Here is a 22,191-nt window from a genome sequence, read left to right on the forward strand (position 1 = left end):
GAGGCCTCTATTCAAAGCAATGACATTTCCTCTCTCAAGATCCATAAAGGTACTAAAAACATATTTAAACCAGTTCATGTGAGTACAGTGGTTCAATATTAATATTATAAAGCGACGAGAATGGCATACAGAAAGTATTCTCTTCGCTTTATAATATTAAGGTAGAGCCACTGAAATTTTAAATATGTTTTTAGTACCTTTATGGATCTTGAGAGAGGAAATGTCATTGCTGTGAATGTAGGCCTCACTGAGCCATCGGATTTAATCAAAATATCTTAATTTGTGTTCCGAAGATTAACGAAGGTCTTACGGGTGTGGAACGACATGAGGGTGAGTAATAAATTACATTATTTTCATTTTTGGGTGAACTAACCCTTTAAATTCTGTCATTATTTGCTCATCATCATGTTGTTTCAAACCAGTATGCTGTTTTTTCTTTATTCTTGTATTGTTGATTTTCGCTTCACAGATGAACCCTTTCGCTTTGCTGGCATATATTGTATTTTGTGATTTCAGTTGACTTGTAATGACTGTGTGGCCATCTTGTTCCTATCCAGAATAACTTTGCGTGTGAGGAAGTTGTTGCTGCTTATCCCGACTGACCCCGAGGTGCAGGACGCCCTCGATAACTTTGTGCCAAAAGAGTCTAGCGTCTGGAGTCACCAGGTAATGCCTCTCCATGACTTTGGATAAAATTGGATAATGTTTCTCATGTTCTTAAAAATGCATTGATCTAATGACTGTTTTATTGTTTATATATATATATATATATTGTAGACAAATATACACTACCATTCAAAAGTTTGGGGTCGATATGATTTTTATTTTTTTTACTTTTTTTTTTTACTTTTTTTTAATTTTTTTTTTTTGGAAAGAAGTCTCTTCTGCTCGCCAAGGCTGCATTTATTTGATCAAACATACAGTAAAAACAGTAATATTGTGAAATATTTTTATAATTTAAAATAACTGTTTTCTATTAGTTTGTTTTAATGTAATTTATTCCTGTGATGCAAAACTGTATTTTCAGCATCATTACTCCAGTCTTCAGTCACATGATCCTTCAGAAATCATTCTAATATGATGGTTTACTGCTCAATGCTGCTTAATATTTTTGTCGAAACAGTGATACATTTTTTTACAGAATACTTTGATGAACAGAAAGTAAAAAAAAAACAGCATTTAATTAAAATAGAAATCTTTTGTTACATTATAAATGTTTTTACTGTCACTTTTGATCAATTTACTTACCCTGTGCCCTTGCTGATATTTTCCTTAAAAAATTGTATTGACCTCAAACTTTGGTAGTGTGTAGCTTTGATTTGTTTAACATTTTGTGCCCGATACATAACATGATTATAATTATGGAAATTATTTAATAGTTTTGAGGAGTTCTCAGATGTGGAACATTGTAATAGTAAAGAATGAGTAGGTGTGACTGGTAGTTTAGGTGAAATAGTGGCTGGGTGACTCAGCATTTTGAGAGCTGTAACAGTCATGTGACAGTGTTTTTGTTTTTAGCAGGATGCACACAGAAGACAGTGCTCTCTAGCAGACAGTAAATAACTTCTCTCTCTGTCTCATCAGAAAACTCTGTTTACACTGGGGTCCGGTTCTCAGGCCTCGAAGTCTCCGTCTCTGTCCAGTAAACAGCAGCACCAGCAGAGTGCAGCATCTATCCTGGAGTCTCTGTTTCGTTCTTCTGCCCCGGGCATGTCTACATTCAGAGTGCTCTATAACCTGGAGGTTTGTCATGCATTTCTCATGTTTAAAGGATTAGTTCACTTCAGAATTACATTTTCCCGATAATTTACTCACCCCCATGTCATCCAAGATGTTTATATCTTTCTTTCTTCAGTCTAAAAGAATTTAAGGTTTTTGAGGAAAACATTCCAGGATTTTTCTCCATATAGTGGACTTCACTGGGGTTCAACGGGTTGAAGGTCCAAATGTCAGTTTCAGTGCAGCTTCAAAGAGCTCTACATGATCCCAGACGAGGAATAAGAGTCTTATCTAGCGAAACAATCTGTCATTTTCTAAAAAATATAAAAATGTATGTACTTTTTAACCACAAATGCTCATCTTGCACTGCTCGGTGATGTGCCACGCATCATGAAAGGTCACACGTGACAGGCGAAAGTACTGAGTGTCTACAAAGCGAACGTGCAAAGACTAAGTCAAACGCTTTTTACAAAAAAAGGTAAAACAATGCTGTCGAACGGTACTTCCACCTACATCACCTGTGGCCTTTCCAACATGATTATGTAATGCGTGGCACATCAGTTTACTAGATAAGACTCTTAGTCCTCGTCTGGGATCATGTAGAGCTCTTTGAAGCTGCACTGAAACTGACATTTGCACCTTCAATCTGTTGAACCCCAGTGAAGTCCACTATATGGAGAAAAATCCTGGAGTGTTTTCCTCAAAAACATTTCCTCATTTCTTTTTCGGATGACATGGGGGTGAGTAAATTATCAGGAAATTTAAATTCTGAAGTGAACTAATCCTTTAAGTTATAATACTCCATTTTCATGTGCAGAGACGATATGTATGTCATAGGCTGATTACCCAGAACAGTGTGAATGTGTCTCTGTGGCACTTTCTAAACATTGCTATGTTTTTCTGTTTGTTTGAATAGTCCAACAACATTTGGATGAATCAATGTCATGCGTTTAAGTGCAGGATTGAACCATTCAGTCATTCCTCTCAGTGTTTGCACACATTATAGTGTTGATTGCATGTGTCAAGTACAATCATTCAACCCTGTTACCAAAGTTATTATTCAAAGAAATTATCGAACACAAATGTTTGCGTTTATCAAATATTAAAAACCAACGTTTTTAAGACCCTACTGATTAACAGCTTAATCTTCAGCCCTGTTGCAAATCATAATATTATGATTTCTGAAGGACCATGTGACACTGAAGACTGGAAAAATTCAGCTTATATTTTTATGATTATATATTTATACAAACCATATAGAAAATTGGTTAAAAATAAAAAAATTCTTGTAAAGGGAAAAAAGCACACTCTCTCACTTATGCACTCACCTCCATCCGTTCTCTTAGGTGTTGAGCTCCAAGCTGATGCCCACATCTGATGATGAAATGGCGAAGACCAGTGTCAAATCTTTCTGTGAGAACTTCCTCAAAGCAGGAGGTCTCAGGTAGCCGTCTGCTTTTTACCCACTTTTCCTCTGCATGTTGATAATTATGCAGTCTAAATGTGTCTGTATATTTTAATCATTAATTATCTCAGCGGCACGTTGTCTCTCTCTCTGTCTCAGTCTGGTGGTTAACGTCATGCAGAGAGACTCCATCCCCTCCGAGGTGGACTACGAGACCAGACAGGGAGTCTATTCCATCTGCCTGCAGCTGGCCAGGTGCAGTCTCATTTATCAGTCTGGCTGTCTTCTCGTTCCTATTTTTCTATTTTGTGTCGTACTTTTCTCTTTTTTTCTCTAGCCCTGAGTAAGATTCGGTTTTTTACGCGCACGCTAGCTTACGCGCACAGTCGAACGCCGCCGTTCAATGCATTTTTGAACAATCTCTTACAACCCATGTAAATATATTTGTATTCTTTCATGCTAGAGTTGTACAAATAAGGATACTTTCTAACCTCTTCGCACAATCTCTCGTCTATATAGGCCTCCATTGTCACTGTAGCTTTCGTGCGTTCTGGTCTGTTCTGTTTATGCAGTTTTTCTTCGACTACCTTGTGAATCGACGCCCCCAAGTACGCTGACCTTTTGTACATGTAAAAAGTGAACTTTGGGCTTCTCTGAAAACACCTCTCCAGATGATAGGCAGCATAATAATATTGCTTTAAAAACGCTTGTGTTCTTTTCAGGTCATTTTTGTCATGTATGAAAAATAAAAACTGTTAAATCCCATAGATTTCTCTTTTTTTTTTTTTATGCGTTTTGGCCATTCGTTTACACGATAACAGCGTTTTGGGGGCCTTAAAACACAAACTTTTGAAAACTGTTTTTAAATTGCAAGTTTTTGAAAATGCTATTGTTATCGTCTCTGTGTAAACTGCAAAAATATGAATTTGTGAAAACGGTGACTCCTTGCTTATGTGTATTATGTGTTCAGTCTATAGGTGTGTAGTGTTTCTTTACAAAGTGACATTGCCATCTACTGGCCTGGCAGCAGAATACAGCATTTTTAGTTGTTGTTGCAGATCCATGTGAACGGGATTGTTTTGACAACGTTGTCGTCTTTATGCAAAAAGCATTTGCGTTTTTAATTAGGGCTGCGATTAATCGTTTGCAAAATAAAAGTCTGTGTTACGTAATATATGTGTGTGTTCTGTGTATATTAATTATGTATATATAAATAAATGCACATACATGTATATATTTAAGAAAAAAATTATATTTATATATAAAATATTTATATTTATATGTAATCTAAAATATAAATAAATATGTATATTTATTTATACATGTATATATTTTTTTAATTTATACATGTATGTGCATGTATTTATATATGCATAATTATTATACACAGAACACACACATATATGACATAAACACAGACTTTTATTTTGCAAACGATTAATTGCGATTAATCGTTGTGCAGCCGTATTTTTAATATATCGTTGTTCTTGTTGTTTAAATGTACTCTAAGACTGTTACATCTAGATGAAAACATGACTCATTTTTGAGCCAAACATAATGGGTGTAATTTTATAAATAGTCAGCAGGGGTTAAAGCATACCTCATTCCGAAGACATGGCTTAATTTGAAAGGTGAAAGAAACCGACAAGACAGAACAACAACAAACTTGACAAGCACTTGTGTGAGGGGGTAAAGAGATTCCTGAAACTCTAATTTATATGAGTGCACAGACATTTTTAGGAATTATGGAGAGAAATAGCACAAAATTTTCTAGTGCGCATTTGTCAGATACCAGTGTTCACGCACGCTGTATGCATTGGCTGTATGCATACACTGTTCACGTCAAAGCTGAAGAATGCATTTGGCTTTAGCGTTCATTTAAGTACTTGCACTTTGTCTCCCCCTGTAGGTTCCTGCTGGTAGGGCAGGCTATGCCTAGTATACTCGACGAAGAGTTGAGCAAGGACGGTCTAGACACTCTGTCCTCTCGGCCGTTCCGTAACGCCGGGCGGCAGAGCGGCCGGCAGCTCTCCGTCTGTGGAACTCCGGAAAAATCCTCCTACAGGCAGGTGTCCATGTCTGACAGATCCTCCATCAGAGTAGAAGAAATCATCCCGGCCGCCCGTGTTGCCATACAGGTGCGTAAGAGCATCCAGTGCTCTCTTAGTTTTCTAAATTATTTTTTCCTTGCCATATATGACTTGTCTGGTTTGTTGTTTCAGACGATGGAGGTGGGAGATTTCACATCCACAGTGGCGTGTTTCATGAGACTCACCTGGGCGGCGGCCGCAGGCCGATTGGATCTAGTTGGCAACAGCCAGCCGATCAGAGAGACCACTAACTCGCTTCTCCCGCTGGGCGTACGCAGCAGGGTCAGCAGCACAGGTGAGGCTCTGATCGGTCCAAAGTTTGGAATAATCAAGATTTTTTTAAATGTTTTTGAAAGAAGTTTCTTTTCCTGTGTTCATCAAGGCTGCATTTATTTGATCAAAAATACAGTAAAACAGCAATTGTTAAATATTATTATAATTTATACGATATTTTTTCGATTTTATTATATTTTAAAATATAATAAAATAAAAAAATAAAAATTGTATGAATTGTAATAATATTTCACAATTTTTGATCAAATAAATGCAGCCTTGGTGAGTATAAGTGACTTCTATTCCAAACTTTCAACTGGTAGTGCATACATCTGTCTTTCAATCTTTGCATCGCTCTCATTGTTCTTGTGTGTTTGTGTGTTTCAGGAAGTAACTGCAGCTCTGGCAGTGAGGGAGAGATCACCACATTACAAGCTGGCATATGCGTCAAACAGCTGTGTGTGTCCATCAAAGACACTATTATCGCACGAGAAGCGCTCTCGTTACTTGTCACATGCCTTCAGCTACGCTCCCAACAGCTATGTAAGAAAAACAGCACACTCATATGCTAAAGAAAAGTCAGCAAAAATTAAAACGCTTAGGGAATCACTTTATTTCTTGTTCTTTTTCAAGCTTCATTTTACAGTCTGCCTTCTGTGAATGATTTCATCATTGATATTCTGCTGGGCTCATCCAGTGGAGAGGTCAGTGCCTGCTTTAAAGTCCTGACTAAATCAAGCTTGTCTTATTAAGAATGACTTCTGAGTCCAGATGTCCTTTCACAGATCCGACGTGTGGCGTGTGATCAGCTGTACACTCTCAGTCAGTCAGACACCTCTGCGTACCCTGATCTTCAGAAGCCCAACCTCTTCCTGCTGAAGGTGGTTCTGACAGCTCAACTTCCTCTCTGGTCTCCTACCAGCATCATGAGGGGCATTAACCAAAGGTCCGACACACGAAACATGCCTGATTTCTTCTCTTTTAGGAGAACAGTTTAACCATTTGTGACAAATGAGACCTAAACAAAATTGCTGAAATTAAATGATCAAGCACAGATTGTTTCTGTAACAGTCCCACAAAGTAAAGATATTGTGTAAACTTCATAAAGCTGTGAAATGATGAATATCTACTAAAATGATGATCATATTTTTAGGTTGCTTTCACAATGCACAGAGTATTTTGACCTGAGGTGCCAACTACTGGACGACCTGACCAGTGAGTTTCTTCCTTATTTTCAATAGAAATATATTCCACAAATAAGATGTATTTTCTAATTATTCACATAATTTTTGTTATAATACATAGTTAACTGTAGTAAAATCTATTTTTAATGTTTAACTAATTACCAAAAACATTTAGCTTCCTCCCACACTTTGACTTGCAACCCTGTTACCACATGATTTTTCCCTCTGTTACACAAAAATGTAACATTCTTTAAAATTGTGACACATGAAGTAACATCATGTGTACAGCATTAGAAGAAAACAATCAAAGAAACAGATTCCGTTTTCTATTGTAGTGTTGACTGCATTCATCAGTCTCACTCTTCAACCCTGTTACCCAAGTTAGTGGGTTATTAGAAAATGCAGACAAATATGTATTTACTGTTTAATCTATAGGAAATGTAATTTTATCAAGAGCTTAATTAACATTTGGCTAGTCGATACTGATTTAGGCTACATTTGCAACCCTATTACCCCTTCTCCCTTATACAATTAATACAATTAATGTTCACCAAGGCTGCATTTATTTGATTTGAATACAGTAAAAATTGTAATATTGTGAAATATTATTACAATTTAAAATGTCATTTATTCCTGTGATCAAAGCTGAATTTTCAGCATCTCCAGTCTTCAGTGTCACATGATCCTTCAGAAATCATTCTAATATGCTGATTTGATGCTCAAGAAACATTACTTATTATTATCAGTGTTGAAAACAGTTGTGCTGCTTTTTTTTTGTGGAAACCATGATACATTTCTACGGAAGAGGATTAGGGCCAAGCAATAATAAAAAAATAAAACCATCTCGAGATTAAAGTTGTTAAATTTCAAGAAAAAACTTGTTAAATTTCAAGAAAAAGGTCAAAATAAAATGTCATAATGTCAATAAAGTCATTAAATTACGAGAAAAAAGTCGTTAAATTACGAGAAAATATTTGTTAAATTATGAGAAAAAAGTCGTTAAATTATGAATTTGTTCTCATAATCTAACAACTTTTTTTCTCCTAATTTAATTAGTTTATTCTCAACATTTTATTTTGACTTTTTTCTCGAAATTTAACAAGTTTTTTTCTCGAAATTTAACAACTTTAATCTCGAGATGGTTTTATTTTTTTATTATTGCTTGGCCCTAATCCTCTTCCGTACATTTCTTTCAGGATTCTTTGATGAATAGAAAGTTCAATGAACAGCATTTATTTGGAATAGAAATAGTTTAACAAAGTTTTTACTGTCAGTTTTGATCAATTTAATGCATCTCTCTCACACAAATATAATTTTTAAACTGTATTTATAAATTTGTTAATAAGGTTACATAGGGCTGGGTATTGACACAAATTTCATGATTCCATTCTATTTCGTTTCACAAGCTTGCGATTCGATATTATTTTGAATATATCAAGTACAGCACATCAAATTTTCTCTAAGGAAAAAATTAATCATTCAACTAATGCTGTAAACTGTACATGGGAATTAGTTGGTACTACATTAATGTAATGTTGAAGGTCAAAATTAACTGCACTTAAATTACACTCAAGGGAATTTTTCATAATAATAATAAAGTTATAATGCTAATTTACAATTACATAATTATATTTTTACTCCAATTAGTTTTTTGAAATATAAACATTTAAATGGTGATTTATTTAAACATGCAATAAATATTGAAGAACATTAAAAATTATGAGTATGTAATATGGTGCATATATTTAGCAAAATGCTCCTCTCTAGAGTAAATTTTTCTAGCTGACTAACAAGTTTATGGTCACTTAATATGGTTTTTGGAGGTAAATGTGAAGTAATTTTCTCATAATAAAATGGGCAGAATTTGACATCTGAGATTTGGTTTCATATCAAAAGTAACAAAGCACAAAACTTATTGTGGTTTATTGGATGGGAAGCGCGCTACAATGTTCCGTTCATTCATCAACTGAAAACAGGATAAGACTAATTGATTCTTAGGATTTAAGAATCAATATCAGTTTGTAAAAATGAGAATTGATTAAAATTGAGAAATATTTATTTTTTACCCAGCCCTAAGGTTGCAAATATTGCAAACTTCATATTGAAAGCTCATTAAATATATTTATTTTGGCTTTCTGAGATGAGAATGTTAAACACCTCCCCTCACCATTTGCTCAGCCCTGTTTTGTTTCATTTTACTGTATGTGGAAAGCTCCAAATGTAACTTTTTGTGAGTGTCCTTTGCTTTAGTTCTGTTTAAGGATTTTTTGAATCCTTTGGAAAAGCTCAGCTCCATGTGTTTCATATTCTCAGCATCAGAAATGGAGCAGCTTCAGATCGGCCCGGCGGCCATGCTGGAGGATGAGATCAGCTGGCTTGATAATTTCGAGCCCACTTGGACCAACGAGCTGGAGACCAGCGAGGCAGACAACATCCTGCTGGCCGGACACCTGCGCCTCATTAAAACCCTGCTGTCCCTCTGCGGCAGTGAGAAAGAGCAGTTTGGTCAGCCACTTTTCCGATTATTTTGACAGCATGATTTGATGCATATGGAGATTCGGATGTGGAGTAAAATGTTTTTTCATGTTAATGTGCTGCAGGTCCTTCTCTGATCCAGCAGCTGTTGGACGACTTCCTGTTCAGAGCGTCTCGAATCATCCTGAACAGTGACAGCTCATCTAGCACTACGGCGTCTATCCACGACTTTCACCCAAAGTAAGATGAAAGGCATACATTCACCCACATTAACATGTAACTCGCTCAAATTGCATTTAGCATTTGTGCGTGTGTGTCTCAGGTGCAGTACGGTCAGCAGTCGTCTGGCGGCGTACGAGGTGCTGGTCATGTTGGCTGACAGCTCTCTAACTAACCTGCAACTCATCACTAAAGAACTGCTGTCCATGCACCATCAGTCTGACCCATCCCTCACCAAAGAGTTCGACGTGAGTCCCCTCATCAGCCTCGCTGTCCTTCTGGCTTTTAATGAATTTTGCAACATCGACACCGTTATTGAACTGAATTGAATTAACATTGTATGGAAGCTTGTTTCCACCATGGGATAAAAAAATAAAACAGGGAATTTTATCTCACAATTGACTTTCTTTATCACAATTGCAAGTTTATATCTCACAATTATGAGAAAAAATTGTGAGTTTAAAAACTGCAATTTTAAGTTTATATCTAAAATGTCAGAATTATGAGATATAAACTTGAAATTGCAAGAAAAAAGTCAGAATTGCGATCTCACAATTTTTATATCTCATACTTCTGTCTTTATATCTCGCAATTCTGACTTTACATCTAAACTTAGAATTGCGGGGAGAAAAAGTCAAAATTGTGAGATATAAACTTGCAATTGCAAGAAAAAAGTCCGAATTGCGATCTCGCAATTTTTATATCTCGTAGTTCTGACTTAATACTCAATTCTGACTTTATATCACGCAATCCTGACTTTATTTCATGCAATTCTGACTTTATTTCTCCCAATTCTGACTATTTCTCCCAATTCTGACTTTATTTCTCCCAGTTCTGACTTTATTTCTCCCAGTTCTGACTTTATACTCAATTCTGACTTTATTTCTCCTAATTCTGACTCTATTTCTCCCAATTCTGACTTTATTTCTCCCAATTCTGACTTTATACTCAATTCTGACTTTATTTCTCCCAGTTCTGACTTTATGCTGAATTCTGACTTTATTTCGCCTAATTCTGACTCTATTTCTCCCAATTCTGACTTTATTTCTCCCAATTCTGACTTTATACTCAATTCTGACTTTATTTCTCCCAATTCTGACTTTATACTCAATTCTGACTTTATTTCTCCCAATTCTGACTCTATTTCTCCCAATTCTGACTTTATACTCAATTCTGACTTTATACTCAATTCTGACTTTATACTCAATTCTGACTCTATTTCTCCCAATTCTGACTTTATACTCAATTCTGACTTTATACTCAATTCTGACTTTATTTCTCCCAATTCTGACTTTATTTCTCCCAATTCTGACTTTATTTCTCCCAATTCTGACTTTATACTCAATTCTGACTTTATATCACGCAACTCTGACTTTATTTCATGCAATTCTGACTTTATTTCTCCCAATTCTGACTATTTCTCCCAATTCTGACTTTATTTCTCCCAGTTCTGACTTTATTTCTCCCAGTTCTGACTTTATACTCAATTCTGACTTTATTTCTCCTAATTCTGACTCTATTTCTCCCAATTATGACTTTATTTCTCCCAATTCTGACTTTATACTCAATTCTGACTTTATTTCTCCCAGTTCTGACTTTATGCTGAATTCTGACTTTATTTCGCCTAATTCTGACTCTATTTCTCCCAATTCTGACTTTATTTCTCCCAATTCTGACTTTATACTCAATTCTGACTTTATTTCTCCCAATTCTGACTTTATACTCAATTCTGACTTTATACTCAATTCTGACTTTATTTCTCCCAATTCTGACTCTATTTCTCCCAATTCTGACTTTATACTCAATTCTGACTTTATACTCAATTCTGACTTTATTTCTCCCAATTCTGACTTTATACTCAATTCTGACTTTATACTCAATTCTGACTTTATTTCTCCCAATTCTGACTTTATTTCTCCCAATTCTGACTTTATACTCAATTCTGACTTTATATCACGCAACTCTGACTTTATTTCATGCAATTCTGACTTTATTTCTGCCAATTCTGACTATATTTCTCCCAATTCTGACTTTATTTCTCCCAATTCTGACTTTATACTCAATTCTGACTTTATATCACGCAACTCTGACTTTATTTCATGCAATTCTGACTTTATTTCTGCCAATTCTGACTTTATTTCTCCCAATTCTGACTTTATACTCAATTCTGACTATTTTTCCCAATTCTGACTTTTTCTCCCAATTCTGACTTTATACTCAATTCTGACTTTATTTCTCCTAATTCTGACTTTATTTCTCCCAATACTGACTTTATATGCAATTCTGACTTTATTTCTGCCAATTCTGACTATTTCTCCCAATTCTGACTTTATTTCTCCCAATTCTGACTTTATACTCAATTCTGACTATTTTTCCCAATTCTGACTTTATTTCTCCCAATTCTGACTTTATACTCAATTCTGACTTTATTTCTCCTAATTCTGACTTTATTTCTCCCAATACTGACTAGGGCTGGGCGATATATCGCATGCGATTGTCACGCGCATTTCGTCAGTAAAGCCGGTTCCCTGATTACCGCTAAATCACCATCACCTGCTTTCAAATGGAGCAGCATTTAATAGACAGAGCCGTAGATCACTGATAAGCTACGCAATATTGCGTTCATATCGCAGATGAATCGCCTTCGATAATGAACGCGATATTGCGTAGCTTATCAGTGAACTATGGCTTAAATGCCGCTCCATTTGAAAGCAGGTGATGGCGATTTAGCGGTAATCAGGGAACCGGCTTTACTGACGAAATGCGCGTGACAATTGCATGCGATATATCGCCCAGCCCTAATACTGACTTTATTTCTGCCAATTCTGACTATTTCTCCCAATTCTGACTTTATTTCTCCCAATTCTGACTTTATGCTCAATTCTGACTTTATGCTCAATTCTGACTTTATGCTCAATTCTGACTTTATACTCAATTCTGACTTTATATCATGCAACTCTGACTTTATTTCATGTAATTCTGACTTTATTTCTCCCAATTCTTACTTTATTTCATGCAATTCTGACTTTATTTCTCCCAATTCTGACTTTATACTCGATTCTGACTTTACATCACACAATTCTGACTTTATTTCTCCTAATTCTGACTTTATTTCTCCCAATACTGACTTTATACGCAATTCTGACTTTATTTCTGCCAATTCTGACTATTTTTCCCAATTCTGACTTTATTTCTCCCAATTCTGACTTTATACTCAATTCTGACTTTATACTCAATTCTGACTTTATTTCTCCTAATTCTGACTTTATTTCTCCCAATACTGACTTTATACGCAATTCTGACTTTATTTCTCCCAATACTGACTTTATATGCAATTCTGACTTTATTTCTGCCAATACTGACTTTATACACAATTCTGACTTTATTTCTCCCAATACTGACTTTATACACAATTCTGACTTTATTTCTCCCAATACTGACTTTATACGCAATTCTGACTTTATTTCTCCTAATACTGACTTTATACACAATTCTGACTTTATTTCTGCCAATACTGACTATTTCTCCCAATTCTGACTTTATTTCTCCCAATACTGACTTTATACACAATTCTGACTTTATTTCTCCCAATACTGACTTTATACACAATTCTGACTTTATTTCTCCCAATACTGACTTTATACGCAATTCTGACTTTATTTCTCCTAATACTGACTTTATACTCAATTCTGACTATTTCTCCCAATTCTGACTTTATTTCTGCCAATTCTGACTTTATTTCTCCCAATTCTGACTTTATACTCAATTCTGACTATTTTTCCCAATTCTGACTTTATTTCTCCTAATACTGACTTTATACTCAATTCTGACTTTATTTATCCCAATTCTGATTTTATTTCACGCAATTCTGACTTTACATCTAAACCTATAATTGTAGGGTAAAAGGTCAGAATTGTGAGATAAAAAGTCATAATTATGTTTTTTATTTTTTTATTCCATGGCAGAAACAAGCTTCCATAACACTGAACTGACACGAGCTGACACTATTGTCTTTTTAGAGCTGCTTTACAGCAGAATTTTAATTTTTTTCGTAATTGATGAAGTTTGCACTGATTGTTATTTTCCTTTTCCTTTACTTTCCTGCTTTGTACAAAGCGCTAAACTGTATAAAAAAAGGACTTGACTTGAGCTTTGGAGAAAAAAGGACTGAATTTTAATTGTTCCATTCTACTATAAGAAGCCTGTACAACAGATGTACTTGCATTAATTTCTGTCATTGTGTGTGTGGTCAGTATCTTCCTCCCGTAGACAGTCGCTCTGTCTCTGGGTTTGTGGGGCTGAAGAACGGAGGTGCGACCTGCTATATGAATGCAGTGTTCCAGCAGCTCTACATGCAGCCTGGTCTGCCTGAGGTAAACTCTATTATCACTAGTGTACGGTTAGCACAATCTCTCTCCACTAGGTGACGCCCTAACCTAATAGTAGTAGGAGTGAACTGGAGGAAGTGTTTATTGCTGTCTAACTCCAGATTGTGGTTAAACAATGGATGATTTTTTGTATGTGTCATTATAGTTTGTTTTATTGTTTAATTTCTTTGTATTTTCTTGACAAATGCTTCTTTTTGCTTTTTAGTTTTAGTATAGTTCTTTGACATTAGTGCCTCAAGTTGTTCCATTAGCTTATGATAAGACGTACACTAAGCTGCATCATACTCAAAAAAAATAAAATAAAATCAGCAACACTACATACTGCAGGGAATGCTTCAATATTTATCAATAGTCAGACTTGACAGATGAATTAAATCAGACCAGTATTAGACTAGAAATATTTAAACATTGCATTTTTGATGCAATTCCATTTAGTTTTCTTTCTTATTGTTTCACACATGTATAGTTTCAGTTTAGTTTTCATTCTTTAATTCTTTTACAGTCTCCCAACATTCTATTCATCAAAGAGTAAAAACAAAAGTATCACGGGTCCCACAAAAATATTAAGCAGCAACATTGATAATAATGAGAAATGTTTCTTAGCAAATCGTCATATTAGAATGATTTCTAAGTAATGATGCTGAAAATTCAGCTTGATGAATACATCAGATGAATAAATGACATTTTAAAATATATTAAAATAGAAAACAGTTCTTTTAATTTTTTGTCTTCATAATAGGTTTTGCTAAGAATATTAACCTTTGTGTGTGTGTGTGTGTGTGTGTGTGTGTGTGTGTGTGCGTTGTAGGCTGTCTTGTCAATTGAAGATGACACTGAAAACCCAGAGGAGAGTGTGTTCTGCCAGGTTCAGTCTCTGTTTGGTCACCTGATGGAGAGCAAACTGCAGTACTACGTACCTGAGAACTTCTGGAAGGTGAGATCCACCTTTATGATCCACATGCATAAATGCAACTGAGTTTGGAATAGATGCTGTCAAACGTCTGAAATACTGCAGAGAATTTTTTGATGTCGGATAATAAACTACTTTTATTTGATCCGTAGTTGATTAGATACACTATACACAGTCTGATGACAAATCATCAGAATTAAGAGCAAGTGTTTGATCATTCTCATCACATGGTTATTGTCTTGATGCAGATCTTTAAGATGTGGAATAAAGAATTATATGTGCGAGAACAGCAGGATGCCTACGAGTTCTTCACCAGTCTGGTGGATCAGCTTGATGAACATCTGAAGGTACAGCTCACATGATGTCCCCTGCATACTCAAGAGTACATCCACAGTCTGAAGTGTTGTAATTCTCCTAATGTCTCCCTTATAGAAAATCGGTCGAGAGCAGATCTTCAAGAACACCTTCCAGGGCATTTTCTCTGATCAGAAGATATGCAAAGACTGCCCTCACAGGTGAGCCTTAAAGAAGCAGTCATTGTTTGCTCACCCACACCCATATTCTGATGGGGGTTTTTTTCCAAGTAGTCTTCTTAATAACTGTGGCTTAAATTCATGTTTGGTTACGGTTTGTAGGTATGAGCGTGAGGAGACGTTCATGGCTCTGAACTTGGGGGTGACGTCCTGTCAGAGTCTGGAGATCTCTCTCGATCAGTTCGTCAGAGGAGAGGTCCTGGATGGCAGCAATGCTTATTACTGCGAGAAATGTAAAGAGAAGGTACGGTTGGATTTGTTCTCGTTGATAAAGAACCGCAGTGAAATATCTGTATACATATGTGCTCACGCATTTCGTGTTGCAGCGAACCACTGTGAAGCGGACCTGTATAAAGTCTCTGCCCAGTGTGCTGGTCATCCACCTCATGCGATTCGGCTTCGACTGGGAAAGCGGCCGGTCCATCAAATACGACGAGCAGATCAGAGTAAGATTATACGCATCAGCAGCAGATCTGCTCTAGTTCACATGTCATATAGTTTAAAATTAGTTGAAAATAATTAAAAATTCATTTAATCTGTTGATTATTTCTTTATACACTACTGTTTAAAACTTTGCCTCTGGTGCGCTTTGGTCATTTTTCATTGAAATATTTTATGTTCTGGTTTTTCATATTTTTTTATTTCAAGGGAATGGTAGGAAAGTTTTGGCATTTGCTATGTGAACACATACAAAAAAAATCATGGACATGATACGAAAAAAGTTAAATGGTTCTGGAAAAAAAGTCACACTTTTGCTCCTCGTGATCAAAATGAGCGCATTAGAGATGAATGGGAGACGAAATTCATCTAGTGAAAACTTTTGGTACTGCGGCCAAAAAAAATTTTACTGAAAGCTCATTTTTTGAGATATCAAACTCAAATTTTGAACACAACTTGCTTAGACTTCTGGCTTTGATTTTCTTGCAGATGAGAGTAAAACATACAGTATTCCTGAAAATTTCATATTAGAATTGAAATTAGTATTTTTGTGCATTTATCATAACAATATTTTTTTAACATTTTAGAAATAATTTGCCAAGTGTCATCTTTGAAAAGAGATCAAAATTAAGTCTGTGCTCTAAAATTTAAGTTGTAAATTAAATTTTTATGTCTATGCTCAAAAAGTGAATAAATGGATTGTAACTACAGCATAAATATAATTTAGTACCATAAAATCCCCTTAAAATACAAAATTATTAAATAAAAAACATTATAGAACTAAAATATATTACATTCATTTCATTGAAATAAAATTTTAAACTGCATTTATTTGACAGTAAAAACAGCAATATTATGAAATATTAATACAATTTAATATATCTAATTTTCAATTTTACATTTGAGTAAATATGAATTTTCAGCATCATTACTCCAAGTCTGCAATGTCACATGATCCTTCAGAAACCATTCTAATATGCTGATTTGCTGCTCAAGAAACATTTCTGATTAAAAGTAAATAAAAGTATAAAGATCTTTTGAATGCTAGTGTATAATCAATTTGCATCCATTTCAATAATTTGTGTTCACTTTATGTGCTCTTAGTTCCCCTGGGTGCTGAACATGGAGCCGTACACGGTGTCAGGAATGGCCCGTCAGGATTCAAGCGCAGATCACGGAGAGAACGGGAGAGGGGGTGAGGCCGGATCTGGGGGGTCCCCACGGAAAAAGGTCACCATCTCTGAAAACTACGAACTGGTGGGAGTGGTGGTTCACAGCGGACAGGCTCACGCGGGACACTATTACTCGTTCATCAAAGACCGCCGGTAAGGGACAGCGAGAGAGACCTTATCCGTTAATGTGTTTTTTGGGGTGTTCTGGTGTTTACTTACTGGATAGTTTTATCATTCATTAGGCAAAAATCATAAGTCTGATCACTATTCAAAGAATTCCCTGGTTCACCTAGGTATTTGTGAGTTGATGAAAAGATAACGAATTAATTAAATACAAAAATGTCACTTAAAATAAATAATTTTCCATCAAAATAAAATACTACAGAAAGATTAAATATTTTGTTTACCTCCATATCATGTTACCATTAACCAACATCAGATAAAAATGAACATGTGAATATTCCCAGATAGCTTGTGTTTGAACGTGTGTGTGTGTGTATATATATATATATATGTGTGTTTTATATATATATATATATATATATATATATATATATATATATATATATATATATATATATGAAACATGGGCTTAATTTTCCTGGGAGGTCTTTTGCCCCTCTCTGTGTGTATGTATGTATATTTATGGGTCTCTGGGGGGGGCCATGCTTCTGTTTTTGGCAAGTGTTTTTATGAGAGCCTTAAACAGTCCCAGATGCTTGGCAGCATGATGGCGCTTTAAACCAGTGCATTTTTTGAGGGAATGAAGGAATGTTTGAGTGATCACGATGAACTGCAGCAAGATCTGTAACGTGTTTTTCCAACGCTCTCTTCCCTTTTAGGGGTAGTGCACGAGGACGCTGGTATAAGTTTAACGACAATGTCGTGGAAGAGTTTGACATGAACGATGAAACTCTGGAGTATGAGTGTTTTGGAGGAGAATACAGACCCAAAGTTTACGACCAGTGTAAGTTATTAATATTTCTTTAAATCCATATAATTTAATTATGTCAAAAGTACCAGTACGTCAGTACCAAGTCAGTAAAATGAACATTTCTGGTAGTAAAATAAACGGTTCTGGTAGTACCTCCTCTGAACATGAACACAAAATTAGGCCTAAAAATCACTGAATAGCTATAAAATAAATATATAATAACATAAGAATAAAGAATATATAATATAGTAATTAAATAAAATTGTATGGCTTATTATAAAAAGTCTGGATTTTGTTTTCGGGGTCTACTAGAGTAGGTTTTCATGCTTGAATGTTCAAAAAAAACATTATTTTTCACATATTTTACATTGTTGTAAATTATTGTGTGTTCACATGCCATAGCAAACCCCTACCCGGATGTGCGGCGGCGCTACTGGAACGCCTACATGCTGTTCTACCAGCGCATCAGTGACCAGAACTCCCCCGTCCTGCCCAAAAAGAGTCGAGTCAGCATCATGAGGCAGGAGGCAGAGGATCTCTCACTGTGAGTTAGCATCTTACTTCCTCCTGCATCAGTGCTTGAATATGGACAAACCTATTAATGTTCATAATCCTTCATCTCAGGTCAGCCCCGTCCTCTCCGGAGATCTCACCCCAGTCCTCCCCACGGCCTCCCAGAGCCAACAACGACCGCCTCAGCCTGCTCACACGCTTGGTCAAGAAAGGAGAGAAGAAGGGTCTGTTTGTGGAGAAGATGCCCGCCAGGATCTTTCAGGTAGAGATTTTAAGGCCTTTTCACATCTTAAAGGGATAGTTCACCCAAAATTGAAAATTCTGTCATCATTTACTCACCCTCAAGTTGTTTCAAACCTGTATAAATTTCTTTGTTATGTTGAACACAAAGGAAGATATTTTGAAGTATGTGAGAAACGGAACAGTTCTGGGGCACCATTGACTTCCATAGTATTTTTTTTTTTTCCTACTATGGAAGTCAATGGTGCCCCAAAGCAGCCTGGTTACAAACTTCCTTCAAAATGTGTTCAACAGAACAAAGAAATGTATACAGGTTTGGAATAATTTAAGGGTGAGTGAATGATGACAGAATTTTCAATTTTGGGTGAACTATCCCTTTAAGTAATAAAAGAAAGGTTCTGGTTTCAATCAATGTTAAAGGGATAGTTCACCCAAAAATGAAAATTATCCCATGATTTACTCACCCTCAATCCGTCCTAGGAGTATAGTCATCTTCTTTCAGATGAACACAATCAGAGTTATATTAAAAAAATATCCTGGCTCTTCCAAGCTTTATAATGGGAGTTAATGGTAACCAAGATTTTGAAGCCCAAAAAAGTGAATCCATCCATCATAAAAGTAATCCAAACAGCTCCAGGGTGTTAATAAAGGCTTTCTGATGGGAAGCAATGGGTTTTCGTAAGCAAAATATCCATATTTAAAATTTTATGAACTATAACAACTATAATCCTGAATTTAAAAGTTCTCATTTTAGCCTTCTAATTAATGACCGGTGTTTTGTTTTTTGCTCTATCCTCTGCGCTTCCGCGTTCGTCATTACATCATACGTCGGGTCAGAGGTTATGCTTCCGCTGTAAGCAAAATATGGATATTTTTTTCTTACGAATACCCATCACTTTGCTTCAGAAGGCCTTTATTAACCCCCTGAAGCCGTGTGGATTACTTTTATGATGGATGGATGCACTTTTCTAGGCTTCAGAATCGTGAGCGCCATTCACTCCCATTATAAAGCTTGGAAAAGCCAGGATATTTTTTAATATAACTGATTGTGCTCGTCTAAATAAAGTCATATACACCTAGGATGGCTTGAGAGTGAGCAAATTATGGGATCATTTTTATTTTGGGGAGAACTTAAACCTGTAACTTATCTTAACAACACAAAAGAGTAGATGTAAATAATTATGCAAATTATTTAGTATTTCATGCCGAATTTTTGTAATTTTCCAAAAAAGTGTTCCAAATGCTTCCCTTATAAAAATTTGACTTTATTTATCTATTTACTTATTTATTTTGATGCTTCTAAATAAAAAATAAAAAATAAATTTGGATTATCTTTTGGTGCAAAGGTGTTCATAGAGATTTTGTTTTAACAGGCATGTTTCTTCCACTTCAGTAAATCTTGGTACTCTCTGGAAGATTCATCTGAATATCTTTAGGGATAAAATATATAAACGGTTGAGAGAACCACCATGTGTCCTCCTGAAAATATTGTTTTGAGGTATTACAATGTTTTGACATGTTTGACACACTCCTGGTTTTTGGATCTGTAGATGGTGAGAGATGAAAATCTGAAGTTTATGAAGAACAGAGATGTTTACAACGGCGATTACTTCAGCTTCACCCTGTCTCTGGCCTCTGTCAATGCGGTAAACTGAGAATTCATTTGATTATTGCCTCTTCTATAAGCTCTGTATATTCTCTTATATTTCAGCTTTACCTTTTTTTTTTTTTACAGACAAAGTTAAAACATCCGTCTTATCAGGCCATGGCAAAAACCAGCCTGCAGCTGGCTGTCCAGTTCCTCTTCCACACGTACCTGCGCACCAAAAAGAAACTCAGGTGATACGCTACTTTCGTTGCTTAAACTCAAGACTAGTTCCAGTTGTTGTTATTATTGTTAAACTATTAAAAAGACAAGAACTAGTGGTGAAAAATATTTAAATTTCATTATGTATTATATACAATTCTAACAATTTATTCGTCTTCTCTCTCAGAGTGGACACAGAGGAGTGGATTGCTACCGTGGAGGTTCTGTTGTCCAAGAGTAGCGAGGCGTGTCAGTGGATGGTTCAGTACCTGGTGGCACCTGAAGGACGGGAGATCATCAAGTGAGCATCATATCCATCATCCTCTGCACACACATTGGCAATAGAATCGCCATTGGCTAGTAAACATTTCAGTTACTCAATCGCTAATGAGTGAAATCTAACAATTTGTTAGCCAGTGGCTAATAAATAGTCGCCTAGTGCAAAATTTAGTCAGATGTGCGAGTGATTTACTCGCAGTGTAGAGGGTTAATGATATAAGCAAAATACACTGACACCAAAAAATATTTGACTTTAAGCCACACTTAAAGGTACACTGTAATTTATTTATTTTATTTTTTATTTTTTTTCAAAATTTAAATGAGTCTGTACATCATCAGTCCTTCTTCCCAAAACATGTTTTTCTCTTACCCTTCACTATGCTAAATCTCTTGGGAATCACCCGTTTTAACCCTCTGGAGTCTGAGGCTGATTTGGGGCCTGGAGAAGTTTTGACATGCCCTGACATTTGTGCTTTTTTCAGTTGTTCATAAACATATTAATGACACAAGTGTCATTACACTGTATTCAGCACAAACTAGGCTACCATAATATGTGAGGAACATGTGTGTACATGTTTGTGTTTTTGAAGGAATAACGTTTATGCGTGGTTACTGAAAAAACAAAAAACTTAAGTCACTGATATAAGGCCAATAAAAGTATATTAAATCTGTGTTCACAAGACTTTTGGGTATTGAAGGTTGTAGACTAGAGTTTTTGCTTCAAAATTATGTAAAAATTATGCTGACTACTCTTTCATTTATAACAATATACTGATTTAGTTTTTGTAAGACACTTTTTGCCAAGAAACACGGTATGCGAGGAGGCGTGAATCTCCATGAATAATGGCTCATTCTCACCTGTGAAGACAAAAGAATTGAATAGTAATGACCTGAAAAGACTTGCATATTAATGAGGCATTTCAGTCAGGTAGGCTGTGAAAAAAAACTTCTGTGATGTCTCAAGCTCATCATGGTATATGAAACATACAGAAAAATTTTATTACAATATAAAATAATGGTTTTATATTATACTTTAAAATATAATGTATTTCTGTGATGCAAAGAGTCTGAATATAGGCTTTTAGTTTAAAAGCATGCACATTTGGAGAAATATAGGATTCTCATATGTTTATGTCAATTTTCTATACAGAGGAGTTATTTTTTATTTAATATTCATTGTTATCTCTATGAGCGCTGGTGTTTGCAATTCATACTGCAGCCGGAGGGCGCTCTGTGCATTTTAGTCCACAAATTCACCTAAGAAGAAGACGATATTCCATGAATGGTGTTTACCAATTCATACTACAGCCGGAGGGCGCTAAAGAAACAAAAACTCACTTAAAACTTATCAATAGAAGAAAACAAACAGGAATTTACTGAATGTCTTCCAGAGATCGCTAACCATGGCTTTTTCATCCAGATAAACAATTTTCAAGGCAATAAATACACGATTGAGACGATGAATGCATGTGTTGTCTCTGAATTTGCCTGTGAATAGCGCTGGCTCCGTGGGTGTGGCCGCATTAGTGGGTAATGAGCTGAATCACGGACTTCTGACATGGCTCTCTTTTCATACAGATTACATAAACACAGAATGTTTGTTTTCGATTTG

At 35.7% G+C, this 22,191-nt stretch overlaps 1 protein-coding gene across 3 annotated transcripts in view; it reads left to right on the forward strand.

The window, feature by feature from the left end:
- The window catches only part of usp24 (ubiquitin specific peptidase 24), a 94,853-nt gene that overhangs the window by 54,951 nt on the left and 17,711 nt on the right, over window positions 1–22,191 (forward strand). For all 3 annotated transcript variants that reach the window (XM_048208611.1, XM_048208612.1, XM_048208614.1), the window contains 26 exons: window positions 558–666; window positions 1,585–1,743; window positions 3,066–3,163; window positions 3,284–3,379; window positions 5,034–5,262; window positions 5,347–5,509; window positions 5,875–6,030; window positions 6,121–6,191; window positions 6,273–6,433; window positions 6,641–6,702; window positions 8,985–9,176; window positions 9,272–9,386; window positions 9,469–9,613; window positions 13,619–13,738; window positions 14,562–14,687; window positions 14,912–15,010; window positions 15,096–15,178; window positions 15,299–15,440; window positions 15,523–15,642; window positions 16,739–16,959; window positions 17,649–17,773; window positions 18,143–18,284; window positions 18,365–18,515; window positions 20,044–20,139; window positions 20,229–20,332; window positions 20,488–20,601. In XM_048208611.1, the coding sequence (XP_048064568.1) occupies window positions 558–666; window positions 1,585–1,743; window positions 3,066–3,163; window positions 3,284–3,379; window positions 5,034–5,262; window positions 5,347–5,509; window positions 5,875–6,030; window positions 6,121–6,191; window positions 6,273–6,433; window positions 6,641–6,702; window positions 8,985–9,176; window positions 9,272–9,386; window positions 9,469–9,613; window positions 13,619–13,738; window positions 14,562–14,687; window positions 14,912–15,010; window positions 15,096–15,178; window positions 15,299–15,440; window positions 15,523–15,642; window positions 16,739–16,959; window positions 17,649–17,773; window positions 18,143–18,284; window positions 18,365–18,515; window positions 20,044–20,139; window positions 20,229–20,332; window positions 20,488–20,601 (3,399 nt within the window). The remainder of the gene's footprint in view (window positions 1–557; window positions 667–1,584; window positions 1,744–3,065; window positions 3,164–3,283; window positions 3,380–5,033; window positions 5,263–5,346; window positions 5,510–5,874; window positions 6,031–6,120; window positions 6,192–6,272; window positions 6,434–6,640; window positions 6,703–8,984; window positions 9,177–9,271; window positions 9,387–9,468; window positions 9,614–13,618; window positions 13,739–14,561; window positions 14,688–14,911; window positions 15,011–15,095; window positions 15,179–15,298; window positions 15,441–15,522; window positions 15,643–16,738; window positions 16,960–17,648; window positions 17,774–18,142; window positions 18,285–18,364; window positions 18,516–20,043; window positions 20,140–20,228; window positions 20,333–20,487; window positions 20,602–22,191) is intronic.

Source organism: Megalobrama amblycephala, linkage group LG11 (genome assembly GCF_018812025.1).
Source record: "Megalobrama amblycephala isolate DHTTF-2021 linkage group LG11, ASM1881202v1, whole genome shotgun sequence".
Classification (NCBI taxonomy): domain Eukaryota; kingdom Metazoa; phylum Chordata; class Actinopteri; order Cypriniformes; family Xenocyprididae; genus Megalobrama; species Megalobrama amblycephala.